At 41.3% G+C, this 24,753-nt stretch overlaps 1 protein-coding gene across 4 annotated transcripts in view; it reads left to right on the forward strand.

The window, feature by feature from the left end:
- Positions 1-24,753, forward strand: part of epha3 (eph receptor A3) — a 97,535-nt gene that overhangs the window by 7,414 nt on the left and 65,368 nt on the right. For all 4 annotated transcript variants that reach the window (XM_079357759.1, XM_079357757.1, XM_079357758.1 and 1 more), the window contains exons 2-3: positions 223-287; positions 8,002-8,662. In XM_079357759.1, the coding sequence (XP_079213885.1) occupies positions 223-287; positions 8,002-8,662 (726 nt within the window). The remainder of the gene's footprint in view (positions 1-222; positions 288-8,001; positions 8,663-24,753) is intronic.

Raw genomic sequence — 24,753 nt, forward strand, 5'->3', positions numbered from 1 at the left:
TCACGCAGAGCAGAAAGGCAAGAAAGGGCGGCTCTGTTGGTTAGCATATAATACGTGTAGAGAGCGTGTGTTTGTGTGTGTGTGTGTGTGTGTGTGCGTGTGGCAGCTGAGAAAATAAAGTCATGATCGCTGCTCGTGATCCCTCCTCTGGGATTATACGAGAGCTAATTGGGGCTAACAAGGACTAGACACTCATGTTCTCTTTCTTTTTTCTCATCACAGTTAACCTGTTAGACTCTAAAGCAAGCCAAGGAGAGTTAGGATGGATTTCCTACCCATCGCATGGGGTGAGTATCCTCTATCTCCATATTTATCCACATCATGTTTGTATATACCTACATCTGGAAGACAGATCCCCCGTCATGAACACGGATGTAGGATTCAACCCCCCGCACCACATGACGTCAGGATTTTCCAACTCCTGGGGTTCACACTATCATGTTGACTCATTGAGCCAAGTGCAGATTAACCCACTTTTCTTTAGACGTTTTATGTCCATTCTTCATCACACAGGTTAAAGGTTAAGTATCCAGATCCTGCCATATGGTCAAGATGCTTACAGAAAATTGAACTGCGTGTATGTCGGGGTGTTTAACAAAAGATTAAGGCATTAAGGGTTTTAAGGTTTTAGGCACATAAGCATCCACACAAGAAATTATGATAAGCTTCCCTTTTTTCAGTAAATATTACACCAACTAAGGAGATAGAGTTTTACTTCTTTTGCTTGTAAACATTGCACAGTAATTCCATTATCCATTTGTTCTTAACTGTAAGTATTCTCCACTTCATTCTGTCTGTTGCACATACTGTTATGCACATGCATTACCAGCCTTTTAACACCCATCCTCATGTCTGTATGGGCGCACATAAATGCATTAAAAAAAAGTAATTATGAAACGCTAATTAAAGTGGGCACATGCTGAGTTAATTTTATTTAAAACAAATCCTGTAACTGGATAAACATTTTAATGTCTTGAGATTTATTTATTTTTTTCAGAGTACAAAGATATTCTGCTTTTTAAAACACATCCTACTTTATTTAAACTTTAACGCTTCGATATAAAACAAAAAAACTAACACATCAACGTTTTCCCAGACTTTGGTGAAACGACGTCTGCAGCCTCATTCAGTCTCTTTCTGCTACCAGTGTCCCTCCAGTGGGCTCTTGTTCAGTGTTTATTTGTCTAACTAGTTAGACTACTGAGCCTAAGGGTTGGCCCAGTGACATACAACGCTAGTCACACACACACACACACCTCACTTCCTTTTTTTTTCCTTTATTAAGTGTTAGAATTACTCCTTGGCAGTGGCTTAAGGTAATCCAGTCATTTGTTCCGTGGAGCTGCCAAACCTTGTTTCCTTCGGCCGTATACAGTGCTGGCTCTGTCCAAACGCTCAGAGTTTCTCCAGGAGGGTGAACCACAATGAGGGACTGAGTGACCCAAAGGAAAAACTGCAGGCCGTTTAAAATGCATTCACTTCAAGGACAATCGCAGGCCACAGAACAATTCATATGTGCGTAATTGAGCAAAAGATTGATCTTGTGTCGATAGAAGTTTTTCACGTGTCATTAAGTAGGAAAATGTGGACGGATATGTCCAGGACTTTATCCAGCACTGGACTCTGGAATGTGAGACAGAGCTTCAGCAGTGCAAGCAGTCATCTCTGCTTTATTTCATCTTATTTACTTGAAACAAGTTCAGAAGAGAAGCGAGTGATTGTACGTGCTGTGAACACACAGCAACAAAGAAGCCAATGTCATTCTTACCGAGGAATGAATAGGAAGAAAAAGAAAAAGATTGTGGATAGGAGCGGATGATGAGGGATGGGGTAAAGAGGTAGAGGGTTAAAAAAAACAAACAAAACACAAAAGGGATATGGGAGAGAAAGACGGGATGAAAGACAGAGAAGAGGAGTGAGGGAAGGACAGGAAAGGAGGAGAGAAAAAGCAGAGGGAGAGATATTGCTGATGATCAAGTCCTCAAGGTGAATCATCTGTAATTACTCACGTCATCCACTGACTGCACTCCGATAAGCAGCCTGCCCAGGGAGACTGCTGCTCACAAATGATTTCTCATAATGTGGCAGTGGCACGAAGCCCTCAAACACACACACGCACACACACACACACACACACACACACACACACACACACACACACACACACGCACACTTATAAAGACAAACACATTCATTCACATTGATGGAGGGGCTGCAACTATCGGCCTACCGAGGCACAACGTGCTCTGGTCACAACAAATTAAGAGCTTAGCCTCCCCAGGACGTTCACTCCGGACTCACAGACCAGACTGACAACTGTGTGTGTGTGTGTGTGTGTGTGTGTGTGTGTGTGTGTGTGTGTGTGTGTGTGTGTTGTATGTGTGTGAGTGCGTGTGATCCAGATATACTGTTATCTGTCTGGGAGGCAGACTGATTGCTGAGCAGTGTCCAGGGGGCTTAGCCCTTCACAAGACTAAAGAGTGTTAAAGATTACATTCTTGTGTGCTTTGAAAGCATTCTTCAGCAACAAACCAAAACCCCAGACACTGGCTGTGCATACAAAATAGAATTAATGGACGCATACCAAATGAAACCCATTTTCCATAGGAACCACCTGGGGATGCAAGTTCATCACTGTTTTAGTCACGTCTAATTTTGTATTAAACCGATTGGATCAAATAGTTTAATATATAGACTTACTTTGAAGGATTTTATATTATTATTATCATTGATATTATCGTGATTAATTTATTGAAAATGTTTGTACATATGTTTTTAACATGATTTGGTTGAATGTTCTCCACGGGTCCATGTAAAGAAAGCTAGTATTTCATCGTGTTAAGGTAGTTTAACATCTAAAGAAATACAATCAGGAATTTTCAAGTACACAGACATTGAATTCTCAGGTCCAGAGAGCAAGAGCGAGAGCGAGAGTGAGGGCCGACACGGTATAATGGCATTGGTTTTTATATTTCAGACTCCGTCCTTCACATACAGTCATCATCTATTTTTGTCCCTCACACAGTACAGACTGCTGTTTCAACTTCTTTAGTCACCAAAGGGCTCTTAAAGCCCACCATGCACTACTGCCACCCCATCTACGAAGTCAGCCTGACCGACAAAATGCCTCCTCCACCTCACAGGATGAGAGAGAGAGTACACAGAAAAGCCCATCCATAAACGAGGATTAGCAGGGCAAAGCGAGGGACCAGCGTGAAGGAAGTCTTGAGTGTTTCATTGCAGATGTTATGCAACAAATGTTAAGCATGAGGGCATTTGCAAAATGAACCTCTAAGAACAAGAAATACATCCCCCATGTATCACAAAATCCCCCTACACAAAACCCCCCAACATATTAGTATAATTAAAAAGCCATTAATTAAAGACTAAAGGGCAATTTAATGATTACACCCCAAGTATTTCCAGTGGTCTCTGGTTTCTTGGAAATAACGCTTCCTAGCATCCCTCAGCAAGTGCTGCTGTTGTGTCCTTGAGCCAAGCATAAACAAGGATTAGCAGGGCAAGGCTGGGGACAGTTCAAAAACAGGACAAAGGAGGAAGAAGGTGGGAAGTGTGTATTCAGGTTTCTGTTTGGTAAGACCAGCTGATGAAATGTCCTTTGACTGATATGCTGCAGTTGTCGAGTCGGTGACTCCTTCTGACCCCGACAGAGCACAAAGCGTGAACGGGCTACCAACTTGTTATGGATGATCCAGTTTTTAGATGAACCCTCTTCCAGCTGTAGAAGAGAAATAAAAGTAAATGTGTCTGCCATGACTTTTAATGTTGAAAAATAAAAAGACGAAAAATGTGTTTGAACAAAATCTATAAAGAAAAATATAACATGTATACAAAGACAATTACATTTAGATTGCATCGTAATGCTTTTTGCAGCCTTGATCTTATCGCTAAAGGAAATATTGTTACAACTTAGCTTCAGCCATCATTCTTTTCCAGAACTAATTGCATTACAGATGGTCATCAATAAATCAGAGCCAAACACCACGGAAAATAAAGATCATCAGATTGTTACCAAACCTCCTCTCTGACTCTATCAAAACAATGAAGTCATTGTTTATTATCGCTATAAAAAAAGTAAGCTCTCCCCAATTCTAAAATACAGCTTGGTATACATGCATTGTTACTCTATACCGTCCCATTAACTGGCCCATTAACTCCCATTGACCTGCATCTCTTTGAAGTGCGTGAACTGGTGTGCTGACTTGGTGACTCTGAGTCGTGCCTGTTGCCGTCGTTATAATGTCCTGAGCGGATCAAGTTACCACCCTCCATTTTACTGTCCCTTTAGCTGCTTCACCTACAGCACAGATCAGAGGAACCAGGGGCAAGATCACACCAAACTGTGGCCCCACTGTGGCCATCAGGGGTCGGGGTCAGTGGTCAACAGGACTGCTGTTGGGTCCTGTTGTTGGGTCCTGGTGTCGTTATATATCAATTAGAGGAGGGGGGTTATGCCCCTTAGAGTGAAACAAGTGGGTGACTACCCACTTAAGTCTTTTATTTACCCTAGGAGATGTACAAACAGTGTCCCACTTTGACTCTGCTGGTGTCTGCTTTTCCCAAAAGTGAAAGGTCACAAAGATAAAACTATTGCGCTTGCTTGGAATTGAATGTGTTTCTCTTACAGCAAATGTTTCTCTCGATCTGGAGGTGAAACATACTGCTGAGAAATTCGTCATTTATTTCATCCCTTTCTATCTTCCTCCTTGTTAATTTAGGAACATGAACTGAGGATCAGCTAATTAACCCTGGGGAGGTGATTCAACAATGGAAAAGATCATTCTGATGATGTTATACTTACGAATGGAAAAAAAAAAAAGAGGAAGGTCCATGTAATGGATTCTAGATAGGGATCCTCACAGAGGTCTTATTTAGCTTGGCAGAGACTCAACAGACTGCTCAAGTCGAAGTTATTGAATGCTTTCTGGAATAGGATAGAGTTCAGGCCCAGAGACACAAAACATGAATTTGCATACACATACCTGGGTTTGATTTTATACCCTGTATGTGTTAGTGTGTGGCCAACTTAGGACCTCCGTAAGAAGCAGAGTGCAGCGTTCTCTCTCTGTTGCTTTAGAATAAGTCCACTTTGATTGTCTGTACATTCTCACGTGCATTTTGTGTGGCAGCAGTTCTAAACAACTTAGAGAATACGACCTAAAGCTAACCCACTGTCATCAGTCTCGTACTTGAAGATCACTACAGTCATTTGACCCACATATAAGTGTCTCCTGGTTGAACTTTACTATTCAAACTTTCTGAGAAGGATTTCAAAATGCATTATTTGGAATTTTCTGCAGCTAAATAAACATTTGGTTAATGCCGTCAATAGGTAGTTTGGTTAGTGCTCCAAAAAACACAACCACAGGCTTCCACATGACACTGTTACTTTACTCTGCTCTATAGTACTCTGTCATATTTTGATGCAGCTCAGAAATCTCAGTTGTCGGCTTTTAAGATATATGCTTAACAATGCTGAAGCAAAATGCTGAATTGGAAAGCAATAAAGCTATATGTGAAAGTAAACTGTTGCTCAAATATGTTACAATGATTTTCTAAATAATTGAACAAGCTCTTGAAGAAATGAGGCAGGATGGATGTCATCCAGTGTAGATACTTTGAACTGCTCTGTTTACACTGGCTCCATCCAATTTAGTTTTCTATCAGATGGCTTATGGACAGCTTTAGATAAAAAAAAGAACAGATCCAGAAGTGTAAACAGTACATTTCTTAAAGAGGCACACATGTAGAAACACTGCTATCAATCTAAAAGACATGGTTTAAACCATTTATACGTAATGCTCAAGCAGACTATGGTTCTTTATTTTCATTGTCTTCAACTAAGCACAGTCTTATCAATCATGTCACTAGAATCGCTAATTGTAGTTCCAGATCTTGTCTTCCCCCAACTTCCTGTGGTGTAAACATCTATCATGGAACCTCTCTGCATGTCATCACATCATTATATCTACGTAGAATTTCAGTTGAGCTTTTAAACTCGTTGGTAAACTGAGGTGAAATGTTAAGTTTCTCTTCGCCTCTTTATATTTAGCCGCCCTCGACTGCACTTTCCCCTGTTGTGGTTGGGCCTATAGAGAGCTTGGACTTCATTCTGATGAATGAGGTGAAAATCAAGGAAGGCCTGATGGGGGAGACTAAACACCAATGGAATCTCTCTCCTTAGTTTTCCTCTCGCTTTATATCTCCGTCCTTCTCTCTCTTGCTATTTTTCAGCTCTTTCTCTTTCTCTCTCGTCTTTCCTGTCCAGCTTCCTCATTATTATTCTTTCTCTCTCAGGGTGTTTCATTAACTTCACAGTGAGATGAAAAGCAAGTGGTCATCCTTCAGCCTAAGAGCTCCTTGAACGCCAGACACTCATAGATACAGATTACTCCCCCGCATAGGCTCACACACCCGCACACACACACACACACACACACACACACACACACACACACACACACACACACACACACACACACACACACACACACACACACACACACACACACACCTACACACACACCTACACACACACACACACACACAGAGGGACAAAAACACATGTAATAGAGAACCTAGAGTTTCTTAGCTCGTCATTAATTTCTGTGTTCAGGCTGAAAGCACCTGCTGTGTCCGCCTGCTATGGGACTCTAAACACTTCACATGAGCCGTATGTGAATGTATACATGTGTGCGGGTTTATGTTTCCATTAATGCTTGTGTGAAAGTAGCGATAATTCAGTTTCCATTTACCCAGAGAGGGTTTCTCTTTCTATGTCTGTCTCTGAAGAAAACACTGCTCACTCAAGCATACATCCATTCTGAATTCCACGGAAGGGAAACAACAGAAAATAAAAGCATCCATTTACACGTTTACGCCCATTCATTCCAATGATTGTCATTTTAACCACAATGAGCCCAGTGTTTCAGGTGTTTTCCCATTCATCATCGCTCTGATTCAGTGTTGACTTGCCTGGACATCGAAGCCAAAGCGCATGATCAATGAGACTTCCCGCTGTGTTGAATTGAAAAGCAATGACCCGGCTTTCTTTTTTCTCCTCTCCTCTCATTGCTTTCTCCCAGTGGAGGGAAAATGTAAGATAGACACGAACGTTCCTGGTATACACTCACATCTGTCTTTACTTCGTAGCTTCTTTTGTTTTATAGTGGATTCAGCACGTTTCCTTTTAGTAGCAGTAGTACTGTGATGCAAATAACCAAGACTGCAGCTTGAAAGTCCTCACTTGTAGAGAAAAAAAAAACATGTTAGAAGAAGGGTGAAAAAAAAAACACTACGAGATTTTACTAATATTTAACTGCAATTAAGCAGCTTCACACAAATTTAGAAGGATGTGGATGGAAAATTGCACCTCATGGTTTTTCTCTGAGATATTTTCACAGCCCTCTAATCTCTGAAATTTGGCTAAGGCAGCAAGTTTGCTTTTCATTAATTTGAGTCATTTACAAGAGATCTGGTAGTGTGATTTTTCACCCTTAAGTGTTTATTAGATGCTTAGTATTCACAAAGAGTGAATCTGACTCTAAATAATTCATATGTGAATGCTTATAGCGTGAAGATAACTTTGTTTTTCTCTTCTATTTCCCCTCTTCTCCCGTTTCTACCTCCTTCTCCTGGCTCCAAATTCCCTTCTTACTATCACTTCCTTTTTGACTCCTTTTATGCCCTTACTCCTATTTTCTTCTATTTTGAATCCAAACCCTTTTGACCCCTCACCCTGTTTCCTTCTGTGACTTTTTTCTCTGCCTCTATTGGTTTTCCTCTGATGTGATCACTCTCTGTATCACACCCTTCCCTTCAAATCCTTCTGCTTTCTACTTTGCATTCTATCCTTGTCTCTTCCTTCTTAAAATTTGCTTCACTTTTCCTTTGCATTTGGTTCCCTGTCTCTCGTCTGTATCTCTTTTCCGTCTCCCTCTGTTTCTGTCTTCCACCTCTCCCTCTCTCCATCTCTTTCAGTGGGAGGAGATCAGTGGGGTCGATGAGCACTACACTCCCATCAGGACCTTCCAGGTATGCAATGTGATGGAGTACAGCCAGAACAACTGGCTTCGTACCAACTGGATCCCTCGCCAGTCAGCTCAGAAAATCTACGTGGAGCTGAAGTTCACTTTGAGGGATTGCAACTCCATCCCATTGGTCTTGGGTACCTGCAAAGAGACCTTCAACCTCCTCTACCTGGAAGCAGATGATGACCAGGGCAGTCACTTCAGAGAGCACCAGTTCTCTAAGATTGACACCATCGCAGCTGATGAAAGTTTCACCCAAATGGACTTGGGGGATCGCATCCTCAAGCTCAACACTGAGGTGCGCGAGGTTGGTCCAATGACCAAGAAGGGCTTCTACCTGGCGTTCCAGGATGTGGGTGCCTGCGTAGCTTTGGTTTCAGTCAGGGTTTTCTTCAAGAAGTGCCCGAACACTGTGAGGAATCTGGCCTCCTTCCCTGATACGGTGCCCATGGACTCCCAGTCGTTAGTGGAGGTGAAAGGCTCCTGCGTCAATCACTCCAAAGAAGAGGAGCCTCCACGAATGTACTGCAGTACGGAAGGGGAGTGGCTTGTTCCTATTGGGCAGTGTCTGTGCAACCCAGGGTACGAGGAGAGAAGCAACACCTGTCAAAGTAAGAAAGCTCTTTCAGTCATGCTTTTTATTTTCTTAGTTCTCTTCCACTTTCATTGTGTCCAGTAGCTACTCGCTACTCGTATTTCTGATTATCTAATCTTAATAAATCTTATTATCTGAATATCTAATTTATCTTCTTCACTTGCCCTTTGATGGAAACAGTATTTTTTTCATGTATCTTATGTGACGTGCTTAGGGGTAAAGGCAAAATTTGCCAAGGCTACAAAGAGTGCAAAGTGTGTGATAAGAAGACTGTCCCACTTCATATCAGTCAGTACACAACGTATGAGGCCCAACCTTTGAGTGTTCATGTATGTATGGATTCTATATGTCTGAAGTCTTCAAAATAACCCCAGAATGGTGGATAGTTATACATGTCTTTTTCCATGAATGTGTGTGATGTGTTGTCCAGATCTTTGAGCTCCAGGGAGCAACGTGCAGTAGTTCAACAGTAATCCTCTCTGTGACACATCGTTAGCTATGGGAAGATCTTAACCAGAGTAGAAGGGATGGGACTGATAACACAGAAGAAAGGAATGAGCTGTAGAGGATGGTGGAGAATGGAAAAGTTGTGGTGATGGTTGTGGGTGTTGGTGGAGTCATGAGTGGGTAGACACTGGAGTTCGAACATACTTGATCTTACCCCAAAGCCTGTCATCGCCTTCTAGGAGATTGCAAAAATCTTTGTCTGGCTTTGCCTTTTAATTTCAGACAGTCTGTGACATCATTTTACCACATGTTTATCAGGGGGTCTGGTTTGAGTTGCCCCAGTTAGGTATTGAAAGTAATCAAATTGTCAAAATGATAGAAGTCAGTAAAGCTTCTTCTTGCTTCTGCTGGACTGGTACATGAAACATTAGGTAACAGGGTGAAATTAGTGATACATCTATGAGTATGTATCGTTCCCTAAAAGGAAGACAAAAGCAATTAATGAGCAGCCTCAATCTGAAACCGTTAAAATTCACTTTGTGTCAGAGGTTGAATGTGTCAATAAGTCATCTTAGCACATACTATCCTAGCTTGATAACAATTTAAAATGTGGTTAAGATTCATGTTTTCTCATGTACAACTTGAAAGAGTTGTAAATGTTTACTCAAACAGAGCACAGCACGATCTTTTGGCATCATCAATTTTCAATGGGCATGTTTTTTCAGTGGGCTAGTGTAACCCTTTTCATCATTGACAGATGCAATACTTCATCAGTGTGACTCTGCTACACTGTTTTTTTGCATCTGTACCGCAGCTGCTGCGGGTTTTGTGGAAACGATGCTTTGCATGATAATCACATGCAACAATGCACATGGCATATTTAAACACAATATATAGTATATAATGTAAAATAAAAATAGAGTGGGTATATACCTGCTTCATCATGGTCCTCTGGTTAATGTTTATGTACGTTTTGTTTGACCAGAGAAAACTGCTCACAGTTTGCTCTCTGCACGAGTCATGAAACTCCACCTTCTTTTGTTGAGGCTGGTTTCTTCCACCCATGTCAATTTTGCTGTGTCTCTCTTTTCTCAGTTCCTCAGTTAAGAAGCACCCATTTGAAGGCAGCCGCCTCCGCACTGCAGCTTTTCCACAAAGTCTTTCAAGCTAAACAGGGGTGAAAATAAAAAGGAACTCCAGTCTATCTGCAGCTTTCTGACTTATTGTAGCTGGTCCTAAACACTCACCATGTTCATCAACTCTGCCCTCTCCTGAGCCCTGCCCAGTGTTAATTAAAGATCAAAGGCAGTCTCCTAGGTCAAGCCCCTGCTGTCAGGGCCAAGGGAAGTTCTTTTTGGGGGGCAGTTGACTCCAAAACAGCCTGTCTCACTGTCCAGATGCTGGGAGAAACTTTGTGGCAGCTGTCAGTTGGAAATCCTTATTCCAACGAAATGTAAACATGGCAGGGAAGATTTGCAATAGTAGACATCGACAACCAAATTCATGTAGTACTATGAGATACAAATGTGCTTGTTCAAAATTTTAAAAAAAGAGGGCCGATTCCAATTCGTTAAGAATAAGGACACTAAGGATATTGCAGGGCATAAGATTCACATATGATAAAAAAGTTTCCAAAGTCTGCATATGGTTTTGTCAATGGTATTAGCAGAATAAAAAGAAAACACTATTGTAATTCCATTTTACACAAAAGAAGCCATGACCCATGAATACCTTTCCAAAAAAATTTTAAGGCCCAAAGTTGTAGATGCAAGAATGTGACATTATGCGGACAAATGGCAGTCCCCTGTGCCCCTTCCTACCACCCTCCTGTCACTTCCTGTCTCCCTGTGAATTGTGTGAATGTTTGGATGTATTCGACAATCTCTTATTGGTTTCAGAGAGGACTAATGGACTCTAATAAGGTCTTATGTTACCGTGGAGTTGGACAGCTGCACCAACAGGGCCCCCACTCCCCCCGCTTGTAGCCGGCGTTGGCCCCCGGCGCACAGCTCGCTCTTCAGGCCTTCTGTGTTAACAGATAGATGAGTGCATGAGGTTAGGTCGCCGCACGGACAGATAGGGAAAAAGATGAAAACATATTTACATTGCTACAGCCAGATTCAACAGAGTGAAACAGATGTCTAAACCACAATTTCTTAAGTGCTCACATATCACAGACCTAGAAATGGGGCCCCTGAATTCTCTTGGACACATGTTATCCTATGACTACACACAGAGATGGTTTGGTTGTTGTTTTATCATTTCATTAGCTTTTATTGGTAAAAAACCAGACACCCCATAACTGGACATATTTACATATATTGCTTATGTTAAATAAACCAGTATAATATTAGTTTATCTAAGCAGAGGACTTCAACATAGTCATTGTCTGGTAGCGGCAGCTAGATGGGTTTTAAACCAACAACGAGGTGTTTGGATTTAATGTTGTCAGCTTTGACTGTTTGCTCTGAGTCATGAGGCTGGAGCACCTTTGCTGAATATTTCATGCTTTGTTTTCTTTGACCGAATGCATTGATGCAGCATCTTCCGATTACCTAAGCCTCTGCTCAATGTGTGTGTGTGTGTGTGTGTGTGAGAGAGTGTGTGAGTGTGTGTGTATGAGAGGAAGAGAGACAGAGTGTGAGAGCAGTTGCTGTTGTTTATACAGCCTCCAAAGTGTGTTTAAGGGCTTTAATAGAATACACTGTTGTATAAGACTGTCATTATCTTGCCTGGCTGTGTGTGTGTGTGTGTGTGTGTGTGTTTGTGTCTATAGGCAAAGATATTTGTCTAAGCGAGGTTGTTTTTTCGGTGGCGCCTTCAAAAGAACACATGACTTCTGTCTGGCTTTGGCGATGTGTGTACGTGTGTGTGTGTGAGCTGCTGCTATTGTGGATATATTTGTGTGTTGGCTGATGGCTGTAATGGGTCGTCACACATTTCACAGGATGTAGTGACCGCCGTGAGCCTATTTTGATATTTCATCATCCAGATCCGAGGAGAAGATGTTATCGGATCTGTTGTCAGGGAGCAAACGTGGTGAGTGGGCAGAGTTTTTTAAGACTGTACCAGGTGAATGCACGCGTCAGTCATCGTCAGGATTACTGTATGTTTTGTGAGCAGGCTTTGGCCTTTCCACAGAGAATGTGGGGCCAGATCTAATCTCGCTATAAGCTGCTCTTTCATCTGTCATTAGAACAGACTGGAGCAGGTGAACCAACTCCTATCTAGCATCAGTGTGAAATTCCTGCAACCCTAATTTGATCCTAAAACAGCAAACGGATGTGTGTCTGTCGAGTTAGTGTTAGTGTGTGTGTGTGTGTGTGTGTGTTGCAAATGCAAGCAGCTGTTCACGCTGCACATAGTTGAGAGACGCAGGTTTACATTCTTACTGGATTTATCAAGACACTCAATCCTCAAAGTTGCACCGCTCCATAATGCTTATTATAATTACCGTAAATTCCGGACTATTGAGCGCACCTGGATATAAGCCGCACCGGCTAAAAATAAGTAAATAAATGTATTTGTACATATATAAGCCGCACTTGATTATAAGCCGCAGGTGTCCACGCTATAACAAGAGCTATTTACACAGACGTAGGCTACCGGTAACATCCGCAAATACTGTAGCGTCCGTACGGACGTTAAAGGACGACGAGAGCGTTCAAATAATAACTTTTAATAACCCGATCACTGTCGGCCGTGACCACGCCGTTTACAGCGGAGAGCAACACATAACTTGCCGTAACAATCCAACTCTCTCCCCCAGCGTTCTCTCATACAGCCACTCAACACGTTCTCGCTGGTGCATTCACTGACTCTCCACATAATCGGAATTATGAACACATTATCAACTACTGACTTTACAACATGAACTGTTACAATACGAAGCCTAGCCGACGGTGTCTGTAACACGGCATATGAAAAAGATGACCGTAATATATTTCACAAGAAAAAGTCCATCCATTCACTGCCTCAGAATGACTTCATTACTCACTTCCTCAGTCTCTGTTGTCGCTGTCAGTGTCATCTTAACGTGCAGCAGCTCTGTTAGCTTCTTTGGCAGCCAGGCCTTTAACTTGAAAGCTGCATCATATGTATTTCTCCGTGTGTTTTCCATCATGAGGGTGCGTGCATGAAGCGCAAAATGACTGATATTAAGATCCGACGTGACGAAGTCAAATGTATTTGCGGCAGAAGCTCATTGTCCCCCATAAAAAATCCATGCATTGGCCGCACCGGAGTAGAAGCCGCAGTGCTCGAAGTGTGAGAAAAAAGTAGCGGCTTATAGTCCGGAATTTACGGTACACACAAACACTTAATCCATATACACCGACACAGAGACACATATACTCAGGCCTACTTGTGCTGGAGTGGATGTTTTGGCAACTATTATATATGTTGCTACAAGTGGAAGTATAGAGGAAAAGAAGAAAGTTTGAAGGCACTATGCTTTCTCAATAGTAAATAGTTCTGTCCTCTCAGGATTGACGATCTACAGTTAGTTGTTTTTATAGACTGCCACAATCTCATCACTTCCCCAAAAAAAGTAGGGCCTCTTCCTCCATGTTTACATCCTCTCCTTCTTCTGCCCTGTCTCTCCGCTTCCCCCAGTGGCTGATCATCTGGGCCGATGGTTCAAAGGATACAGTCCATCTCCTGTCGAATGTTTTAAATCACTCTCCACCCTTGTGCTTAAGTGATTTAGCTGCTGCCCTTGTGCGCAGACATGCTTGGCTTTCAAGCAGACACATTATACATCTTTCAATGACTCGGTCACGCAAGCCTACATCAAACCTGACCAGTGGGATACACGAGGTCTCTGAATTGATTCTGCGTTCATTTTTGTATTTAATTTTTTTTTTTAACGCTGACTCAATGTTCAGGTTTATGCAAACTGTGGTCGATGGAGAAACTTGTTTAAGGTTTGGCTTGCAAAAACATCCAGTCACATTACTAAGAAGTAGTCAAACCGCAGAGCTAAAATACCAGGTAACATGTTAAAGTGCATCTTGTCGTGAGGAGAGTGGTTATGTTTCTTCTAGATATATACAGTGTTTTGTATATGACGATTCACTTTCTGTTTACAAAATCAATTACTAAGGGATCGAAAAAACCTTCAGTGGCATTTGACTACGTTAATTTTTTTGTGTTTCCAATGTTTCTAAAGGTTTTATCCTGTTCTTACGCTTACTATTTTTTATTGAAAAGAAAACAACAACACTGTATATGTTAAGTTCTTCTAGAGAAACACATTTATTTAAATTAACTTGTTCGGCCCATTAATATGAGCAGAGGAGATCCTGCGGCAGTGTGCTAAAGTCGTGAAGATGTGCTTTCTGTTGCCCTCTTATTTTTCTCATCACCAACGCTGATGTTTTGGATTGTGTCTTCAGTATATTTTTTCTAGCAGTCTGTTGAGGCTGAGCGCTGTGAATCCATGGAGCTATTGGCTCTCCTCTGGTCCCTTGGAAGGATTCTGTTTGTTTCAGTTGGCGATTGTATAACTTGCCAGGCTCTCCACAAGAACAGATCAGTTTTATACCCATGCAAACGCACACAGACATGCACGGACACACAAGCACAAAAGGTCCTTTATTACAATGGCAGTATTTCTAATCTAGACTGATATATGTATATATATATTTTTTTAAATTGCAAGACATACATTTGCATGCATCTGTATTTTTTTTTTTTTTTTACAGACGCCAGTTTCCTATTCCACTGAGTCCTCAAAGTCATTGTTCTCGTCTCCAGATGCACCCTGCTACACATCACAAAGACGCACTCGCTAGCAGAGTACAACAATAGCCTGTTTCTGATCCCGGATGGCGAGCACCTCTACTGCCGTGTTTGAGAGCATGTTGTGCTCATATAACTCAGCCACACACATGTCGAAGCTAATCCAGTCGATCACATCAGAGGATGCTGTCCTGTGTGTTTGGGTGATTCAAATGAGTTACTGTACTCAGCTCTGCTCTGACACTGGTGTTTCATTGCATTGGTCTCCTCCTCTCTTGTCACAAGAGTTTAGTGTGAAGGCCTTTTCTGCTGCAGCCATTTGGCTGTGTGCTGTATGGCATGATTCCTTTCTGGAGCTGAAAAAGAAGAGTGCAGAAAGGGACAAGGCATTTATTATGTGATCCAAGGAGCAAGGTCATGAAGGTCTTTTGTTAACAACCAAAGAATGAAATTCACTGTACGTAAAAAATAAACGGAGCATTTTCAAACCTCAAAACCCGTTAATGTGCTCTTACTGCAAGCAGAGGACTTTAACAGTTTCATTAACAGTTCTTATGAATCGAATGTATTGCTGAATGTCCTGCTTTGTTTTGAAGTGTATTCTGTAAACCTAAAAGCAAATGCATTTCTGCTGTTTCCAACGCTGACTGAGAAGAGAGAAAGTGAGATTTTAAAACAGAGAGAAACAAAGAGACAGAGATAATGAGTATAGCATTAGTTACAGACACCATCCAGATGTTGTCCAAAGACAGGAATTATTTTCTAAGTGAACAAACACAGATGATGTTGTATATGTTCATATGGAGAATGGCGTATACACATCCTTCTGTGTAAGTGTCTTTGTTTACAATAAATTGCAGTAATGTATTAGACAGAAAAAAAGTCCCATTCGTATTCCAGTCAATGCTTTGCATGCTGGGTAAACGACTGCAGGAGTGTGTCTGTTTGTGTCTCTGTCTTCTTAAATCAAACTTTTATCTCTTTGTTAGCTTATGTAGTATACCGATGTAGTGTCTGTGTGTGTGTGTGTGTGTGTGTGTGTGCGTGTGTGTGCCTAGGTGAGTGTGTTTCTAGCACGCAGGGCCAAAAAGGGAAGTTGGTGCCAAAGATTCAGGAAAGTTTTATTCATTCGGGGTGTTATTGCCTGTTTGCTTTTCTCTTTACGGGCCTTACAGAACAGGCCCAGGGTGGCGGGTAAGCTTGTCACCCCATGGGCCTTGGTGCTGTTCTAGGACTTCAAAGCAGTTGGTAACCACAGGCTCAGGAATTCAACTCAACACATGCAGACAAATACACACTGAGGCACACACATCCAGAACCAGGCCCAGAACAAATGTGGAGGGTTAGGTAGATGGGGTGTTTGTTTGTTAGAGATACCCCTAATGGTTAGCAGGACCACTTCACTTGTAGACCATCTTTTTTTTTTTGTCTACAAAGACACATGATTTGCATGCAGTTTGTGTATAGGCAAAACAAAATCTGCATGAGGATGTATGTTTCTTCTGTGCATTTTCACACACACAGACAAAAGGTGTGGCTAACACTGATGAACGATCATTGCGGCACTGACATTACTCACAAGTGTTTGTGCGTATGTGTGTGTAAGCGTCAGTGTGGACAGGCAAGGACAGAGGGATGAACAGTGAGGGAAACGTCCTGTTTGACAGACACGGTGGATGTTTGGATACACATGTAATGTAACAGGGGAGGGACATGGGGGAGTGGAACAGGGGAGTCACTCCATCATTCCTGATAGATGAGCGGGAGCAAGCTGGGGGGGGGGGGGGGGGAGAGAGAAGGGTGGTGGTGGTTGGGGTGAAGGCAAGAGCGAAAGAAAGCAAGCTGTCACTGTGATACAGACCTCCCGCTGAACGCTCTTTGGCACAGAATGATTGTTTTGTGATTTGTGACTTTACCACTATCAATTCAACATCCACAGAGGCCGACATGCTCGATTCTTTTTTCTTTTTTTTGCCTTCATTTGTATGCCACTAATCTTCTTCCTACAAGCAATGCTCCCAAATGATAGGGTATGTTGGCTGACAAATATATTTTCCACCACATCTGGAAGACAGACAGGTTCCAACTGAAAAAACAAAAACAAAACTGCAAGTGACGCACAAATCTTTTTGATGAAACAATTAATATCTTGTGTTGGTCTTATTGCTGTATGTGGTAGAACAGTGTCTGTAAAACAGAACATGAACCCTTAAAAAAAAAAAATGGAATAATTTATCATTGGCACACCATTTGTAGTGTGAACATTCCGTACCTTCGTCACATTTTAGTTTTTTTATCTGTTATAATTACTTTGAGGGACTTTGATCTACAGCACAATCAGCAGCTCATTTGCATTTAACCTTTTTCTCCTTACTTTCCATTAGCACTTTCCACTACTACTATCAGTGTTCCACATCACAGCTCTATCTTTTATCATGTGCACAGCTTTGATGTCCACCGTCAGTAGGAAATGGACTATATGACCAAAAAACGCAAATCACAGTGACACAGTGATAACCTGTAAAACAACCAACGGCAAAACTTTTAGGTCTATGACCTATAATAAAAAAATACATATATATATATATTTGAAGTGAAAAGATATTCAACAGAAGCTTTTTGACAATCTGTATGCATCACTGCCTGCAAACTATGCATATAAAGGTTTCTATGGTATCTGGTCATGTATGATATCTGCTGTCTTCTGTGCTGAAGATGTGCTGGTGCCCTCAGCCGCAACCTCAGCCATGTCACAGGTCTTCGACTGTCAAGTGTCTCACTTATCCAAACAGGTCCTGTATGCTTGTATAGTGACAGTGAGAGTGGTTGTCAGAGGCATCATTGCATTTTACAGCTGCAATGCGTTCAGTGAAGAGAGGCCTCGGCATGTCATTTCAGTTTGAAAAACCAAAGCGTCACCGCATAAGTCTTCCAGCAGCTGTCTGATCATGCTGTGCTGCTACATCATAGATGCCGGCATAACAACCTTTCCATTTCAACAAACACTGCACTCTAATAGCAGCCAGGCAAAGACAGAGATGTCTGGGCACTGCATGGAAATGTGATGGTGACTTTTGTACCAAGACTTTGCTAGTTATGATGTAGACAGTAACCAGTGATGTAGTGACGTGTAAGAGTTGCTTCAGTTATCTGTTCTACAACATGAATGCCAGTCAGTCCCAGCGTTTCCGAAGAAAAAAAAACAAACAAAAAACACATAGATAAGAAAAGGGATAAGCAGAGGGCAGCAATTGGCTACAAATTGGACTCAAACCCAGTCTGCTGCTAAAAGAGTAAGTCTTTATTAAAAGGAGAAAAAACAAGTGAGTGTTCAGGCCCCCTTTTTAAGCTGTCCCTCTCTCTCTCTATCCCACTGTTTGGGTCCATCCAGTTGTGGCCGGTAGCTGTTTACCAATGACTCTGTTCTTGTTTAATTAAGTGTTTAAGTGTCTTCAGCTTTAGCACGCCTTTGATGCTTCCAAATAATAACAAAAAACCAGAGCGGTGAATTTATCTTGCCAAACTGTTTGACCCTCAGCTATCTTGATACTTTTGTATTTGTTTTATTCTTCCTACCTGCCCCTGCTTTTGTGTTGTTGACCTTGCTATGGTGACCTCTTGTTTGTGTCTTCCATCTTAATCAAGTCAGCAGGAGGAAAGTCTTTAGAGCCTCTCCAGGATCTATGTGTGTGTGTGAGTGTGAAAGAGAGAGAGAGAGAGAGAGAGAGAGAGAGAGAGAGAGAGAGAGAGAGAGAGAGAGAGAGAGAGAGAGAGAATAAGTGCAAGACATAAGTGTGGGAGACATATCTGTCAATATATACAGGTCATTAGTAAACCAGAAGTGAGCAGAGGTGAGGAAAGGAAGACAAAGTGCTTACCGCAGCAGGAGATGCTTCACACACACACACACACACACACACACACACACACACACACACACACACATAATGCGCACACAAGCATGTACCACACACACGCACACATACTCACTGTTCTATGCATACATTCAGTTTGCCAAACCAATCCTTCATCGGCCAGTACGCATCAGGACATGAATTTTCCAGACGTCCAAAATGGATTTCTTTCTGTTATGACACAGCCTCGAGATGATATGGCTGTCTGTCACCGATCTTTCCCAGAAATAGGCTGAAATGGATCAAAGGAAACTGGTCGGAATAGAGTTCTTAAAATCATGCTTTTTCAAGAGTTGGAATGAAAGGCTGTGAAAAGGCTGCTCTCAAGTTTTCGGGTCCAGTTACAGGTCCTAAGGTTGTCTATACTTCTTTACACTCTGTTCATGCACACTCTGACTGAGCTCCCTGAGGTGTCCTGTTAGGAGCACTCTGGCAGTGCGGGCTAATAGAGCTGATCCATTTATATTTATTTAATTCGGTGAAGTAATAAATTGGAATAAATCAATAGTGCATTTTTTTCTATCTTCATCTGTTAGTTAGAGCAATTACACAAAACTGTTGATGTATGCTTATAAAGTTTGGTCTGAAGTAAGGCTGCTATCCCCTTTAGAAAAAAAAAAATCAATATAAAATGTAAGGAAAAGGGGAACACGTAAAGTCATGGCGTGATCAGATGATTATTCCGCTGCAGAAATGTTTACTTCTAGACTAGTGAAACTTTGTTCAAGACTTTCTTTCATAAACCAATGGCTGTTGTTTTATCTCATATTTCAGTTGAGCTTTTCTTTCATTTTGGATTGTTATCCTTTCTTTGAATTCTTAGTTTCTTTTCTGTACACAAATGTTGTCATTATTGGGAGCCCCTCACTCACGGATGCAGCCAAAACAGAGATAATTAGCGACATGCTCAATCAGCATTGTGTGAGCATCTTTTGTAAGAGTTTGAATCTAACAGGTTTTTATCTACATGTCCAGGTTTTGTCTGTAGAAGTCCAACGATCTGGCACCAATGATGGCCAGTATTTATCCTGTACCCATTGGTTTGCAATACACAAACAATAACTTTAACATCAATTCAGGTTGTCAGGATGGTTACCTGAGGTTTGCATCTTAAGGTTCAAAGAGATAATTTAAGAAGCAGTGTGTTGTTTGGATATAGTGGGCATCCATAGTGAGGATGAAGACAAGCCTACACGATAAAGATCTTTAAGTGAGAGGTCAAATTGTCTTTGATTTTGCTTTGTGTAGGGACCTCAACCACCAATTATGGTGGTTTTATGGTTGCTGGCTTTGCTGTCAGTAGCAGAGCTCAATGTAGAAAATGTTGGTTTAAGATATAGCACATTGGCAGATCCAAAACTCATTAGGTACCTAAGTCAGATTTCTACTTGGAGGCCCTGGAGAATACACATTTATTTAAAAAAACATACCCTACCAAATAAAGTAACATGTCTCAAGAGAACCAATTTCCCAGCTTGTGCCCCCGTGGAAGAGTCACTGATTTCAAAGATAGACTTGTCTTTTTTAAAAATGATCCATAGACTCAGGCTCCATGCAACTCTAACTCTTCTTACTGTAGCATTTGATAGAGATGAAGGAAAAGGTCCCTGCACTCATTTATTGCATACTCTAGCCATCTCTATCCACTCGCAAGAAGCAGAGTGGTGACATTTTACCTTTCAGCCATGGCAGTTAGCTTAGAAATGGTGTCAGCTGGAATGACATGCCCTTTGGTGTGTACAAGTGTTTTGTGTGCACTAGGTCATTTGCGTGTTCGATATGCACCACTGTTGTGTATGCATATGAGTGTGTGTCAGTTTGCGTGTGCTGATTAAGGGCGGTCAGGCCTCAGTGATCAGGCCTTTAGCTGTCCTTGCACTCGGAATGCCAAACACGACAGAGCATGCTCAGAGCAGCCAACCATAGCGACTGCACCGCAAGACCTCACCGGACAACCTCAACTTAAAGGTCTACAGCTGTGTGTACGTCTATCTGCCTTTTCCTGTTCTATCCATCTTTCCCCACTGATGACATCAAGCAAATAACATATGGATGATTTATATTCAATTGAGAAGTTTTTTTTTTAATTTCCTGATATCTTTACAATTACAAGAATCTGCACTGAATCCAATGTCTTACTCAAAATGTAGTAACAAATTAAATCTGAGACATTAATGTTGCATTAGGGCAGTTTGCAAATTGAAACAATGTAATAGCTTTACATTTATATTTAGTAAAATACAATTTACACAAGTCCTTTTTACAATGCAGGCCTACAACAGCATCATAATTTGTAACGATTGTCCCCAAATACCTTTACACTTTTATGATGATACTGGTGTGTCAGTGATACATTTTTACATTGAGTTAATCCGTTGCGGAAGCATGAGTCATGACGTACAAACAATCAGTGGAAACGCAATGTGTACAAACACTCACGTAGACACACATTTAACACAGTTCTACCTTCCAGCTCGACATTTAAAGTGACACCCTTTCATCCTGATTACAACTGGGTTACTAACTTGGATTCCTGCGAGGAGCTGGAACAACTCACCCCACAATTACACCTCCATGCATTGTACTTCGTGGACAGAGGCGTCCTCAAAATCGTGCCATGAATTGGCAGTATAAAAAGGGCTATAGATAAGCGATATTATGTCATGATATCAAGAAACATGATGTCAGAGTACTTTGTGCCAAAACAAATCAAAAAGCCCTTTTGATAACAAAATTAAAAAATAAATAAATAAATAAAGATATACAGTCTTTTTTAGGTTCATTTAATCTTTATAAATCTTGATATGTCTGCAAATCTACAGTTAAAGCATTGTGCATTGTTTACTTCTCTTGTGTTATAATTTGTTTTGTGGTTAAAATAAAGTTTTACTTTTATAAGGAACTTTAAAAAAAAAACATTATATTATGCTGTTTTACAGAGTATATGTACATTTTATGAAAGAGTCAGCCTGCTGCTATATACTTACATTGATATCTAAAGCATGTTATGGGACCCAGTGTTGGCAGTTCAGTGCTCAATGCTAAAGTAATTGTTCTTTGTTATGTTTGGAGACCTCTGAGTCTCCATGGGGAAGTTAAAAATAATGGAGTAAAATAAAGTTGTAATGTTGGTGTTAAGCTTTTATAGATGGTATGTGATTTTAGTGCGTTGTAACCATTCTGTCCCCCATCACGCTCTCAGTCCTTCAGCATTGGCTTTCCTAAAACCACCACTGTGTGTCAACAAGTGTCGGTGCTGCCAAGATACCTCTGCCCTCAAACAAAAGGCCCCTCTTTCTGTCTTTGCCTAAGTCTCTCTTCTAGAAGAGACTGGGATGAAGTGTCACTTATGTCGGGACAAAGGATCCAACCTTTAAAGGTTGAGGGATACTGCAGACATGAGCAGTGACCTTTCTTACAGATTACACACTCTCACATACATTCCCTCACCCACACACAAACACACACACACACACACACACACACACACACACACACAAATATGCATAGATGGTTAGAAGCACCGTGAAGATGAGCAGAGAAAAATAGAAGACACCAGTGTCCAACAAGATTACTGTACTCATCATCCACAGATTTCCCACCTCCTCTTATTCATTTCCCTTCATCTCTCACTGTTCAAAAGGATGGCACCAGGCATTTGTCAAGGTGAAGGTAGCGTGGCCCACGCCTCACGATACAACCGACCAATTTCTCCATTTCTTCCGCTCCACTGGTCTTTAGCTATTAAGTGTTCAATTTCACCACCTGGAGGGGATGCCAAAGTGCAAGAGCCTCAAGGAATGTTAGAGAAATCTCTCTGATTAATGCAAGACCTTTGCACTGAATCCTTGTTTTTTTTTTTTTCAGATCAGAACTAGATGGCTGCAAACAGCTTTATTGATATAGCAGGGTAGATACTGGCCTTTTACAGAAATATGGAAATCATTTTTTTCCCTCCACCTCATACATGAAGCGGTGTGTCTATTTTAATCACGATACAAAACATACACTGAATTCGATTCTTGTTTACTTTGATTACTTGCAGTATAAAAAATTGATTAGATTAGACATAAAAATATGCAATCAAAGTCCAAACAATAAACACCCAATACTTCAAAACTGTCAGACAAATTTTATACAGTTTACAATGGTACAAAATCAAAAATAGAAATATGTAATAAAATATTTGTGGTAGATTTCAATGGCTCTTGTGTATATTTGTGTGTGTGTGTGTGTGTGTGTGTGTGTGTGTGTGTGTGTGTGTGTGTGTGTGTGTGTATGAGCAATTCAGGGGATGATGGGTTGAAGATGACAGCTCAGTTTCAGGGGTAATAGAGGTGCGTGCTATTGATGAGACCCCTGACTCTAATGAGCTTTAGCCAATTAATCCATCGATTTACATGTAAATGGCTCCTGAAAGGTTACTGGCTGTGGCTGCCATCTGCACGCACTTACCATGCTAATATCGTGCTGAGTGACACATGCGCTGCCAACACACATGCAGAAATTAAGGGGTTGAGAGACTGAAAGACAGGGAGAGAGAGAGAGAGAGACATGACTGCTTGATCGCTGATAGATGGCACTGAATCCCATTAACAGGAAAGAAAGGTGTTAATTACAGTGCTATACATTGACAGTGGGTGTGCGCACCTTTTAATTATAAAGCAAACATCTTTCATCTAGTGTGTCAGTTTCTTCACACATCTCTGCACAGCACGGTTTCTTGCTGGTTTTTGTTCTTTTACTGCTTTCCCCTGCTCACGCACGCCTTGCTGGTAACGCCTGGGATATAATAATGTGTGGGAAACTGCATTAAACCCCATTGATTACTGTCGATGTGCATGTTTAATGCAGTACTGTAAGTCTCAGAAACTTAAGAGGACTCTGATTACATTTTTGTTTGGAAAGAACTAAATGGCAAAGCCTAGCGATAGAAGAATAGCTCACTCTGGTATGCAGAAATAGGCTTTTTGAAGTCCCTCTACTAAAACAAGCTGGCTAACTGACTGAGGTTCAGTGTTAATTACGAGTGTGTTCAGCTTAACTGCTCAGTAAATTGTCCCCAGGTGGGAAAAGAATAGGATATCTTCATTTGTCATTGCTTCAATTGAACTAATTGTGATGGTGTGCGTGTGTTTAGCTTGGGAAGGTTTGTATAGCGTGTGGTTAAAAATATGAGTTAATAGTTCCAGCTTGCATATCGTACATTTGTGTGTCTGTGTATATGTTCCTGTATATCTGTTCTGGAAATAGTGCTTTAGAGGGCTTTATTAACTTTATTTTCTTTGTCTCCTTCACGTGTGTGTGTGTGTGTGTGTGTGTGTGTGTGTGTGTGTGTGTGTGTGTGTGTGTGTGTCTATGTTTGTTCATTTATGCAAGGCGAGGCAGAAATTGGCATACCCTAAAACATGCAACTTCCAAAGCCAACAGTTCTGCTAAGTGAGATGTGCTTTGCTATAATGATGCCATCTATCACTCCCTTCATCTCTCCATTTCGTTATCCCCTAACTCCTCCATCAGCGTCTCTGTGGCCTCATTAATTTGGCCTGGACTATTTATGGGCCTATAATAACAATAAGGAAAGAGAAGAAGGGTTTTACTTACACGATGACCACTTCCAGTACATGGGAAAGATGAGGACGCCTGTTGAGTTTGATGGAGCGTACCGCATCACTTTGACTTAATTGCACTCAATTCCTAACATCTGGTTAACATTGGAAGACATTTTGGTATATCCCGATATATTTTGTGAAATACAGCAAACCGTCTTTTCGCCGTTATCATGCATTTGCGGAATGACGCCTAAAGCTTGTTATTTGTGCGTTTTTCTGCATGAACAAAGCTGATGTAAGAACATGTGTGTCAATCACAGGTTAACGACGAACTGAGAGCAGCTACATGAGTGAAGAATGACACCTTACTGATAAATCCTCTCAGGGTCACCTCGCTTGAGCTTTAGAGTTGGGGTTATAACTGAGCGATTGTAATAGTGGCCTTCTGGAAG

Source organism: Symphodus melops (assembly GCF_947650265.1).
Source record: "Symphodus melops genome assembly, chromosome: 12".
Taxonomy (NCBI): Eukaryota; Metazoa; Chordata; class Actinopteri; order Labriformes; family Labridae; genus Symphodus; species Symphodus melops.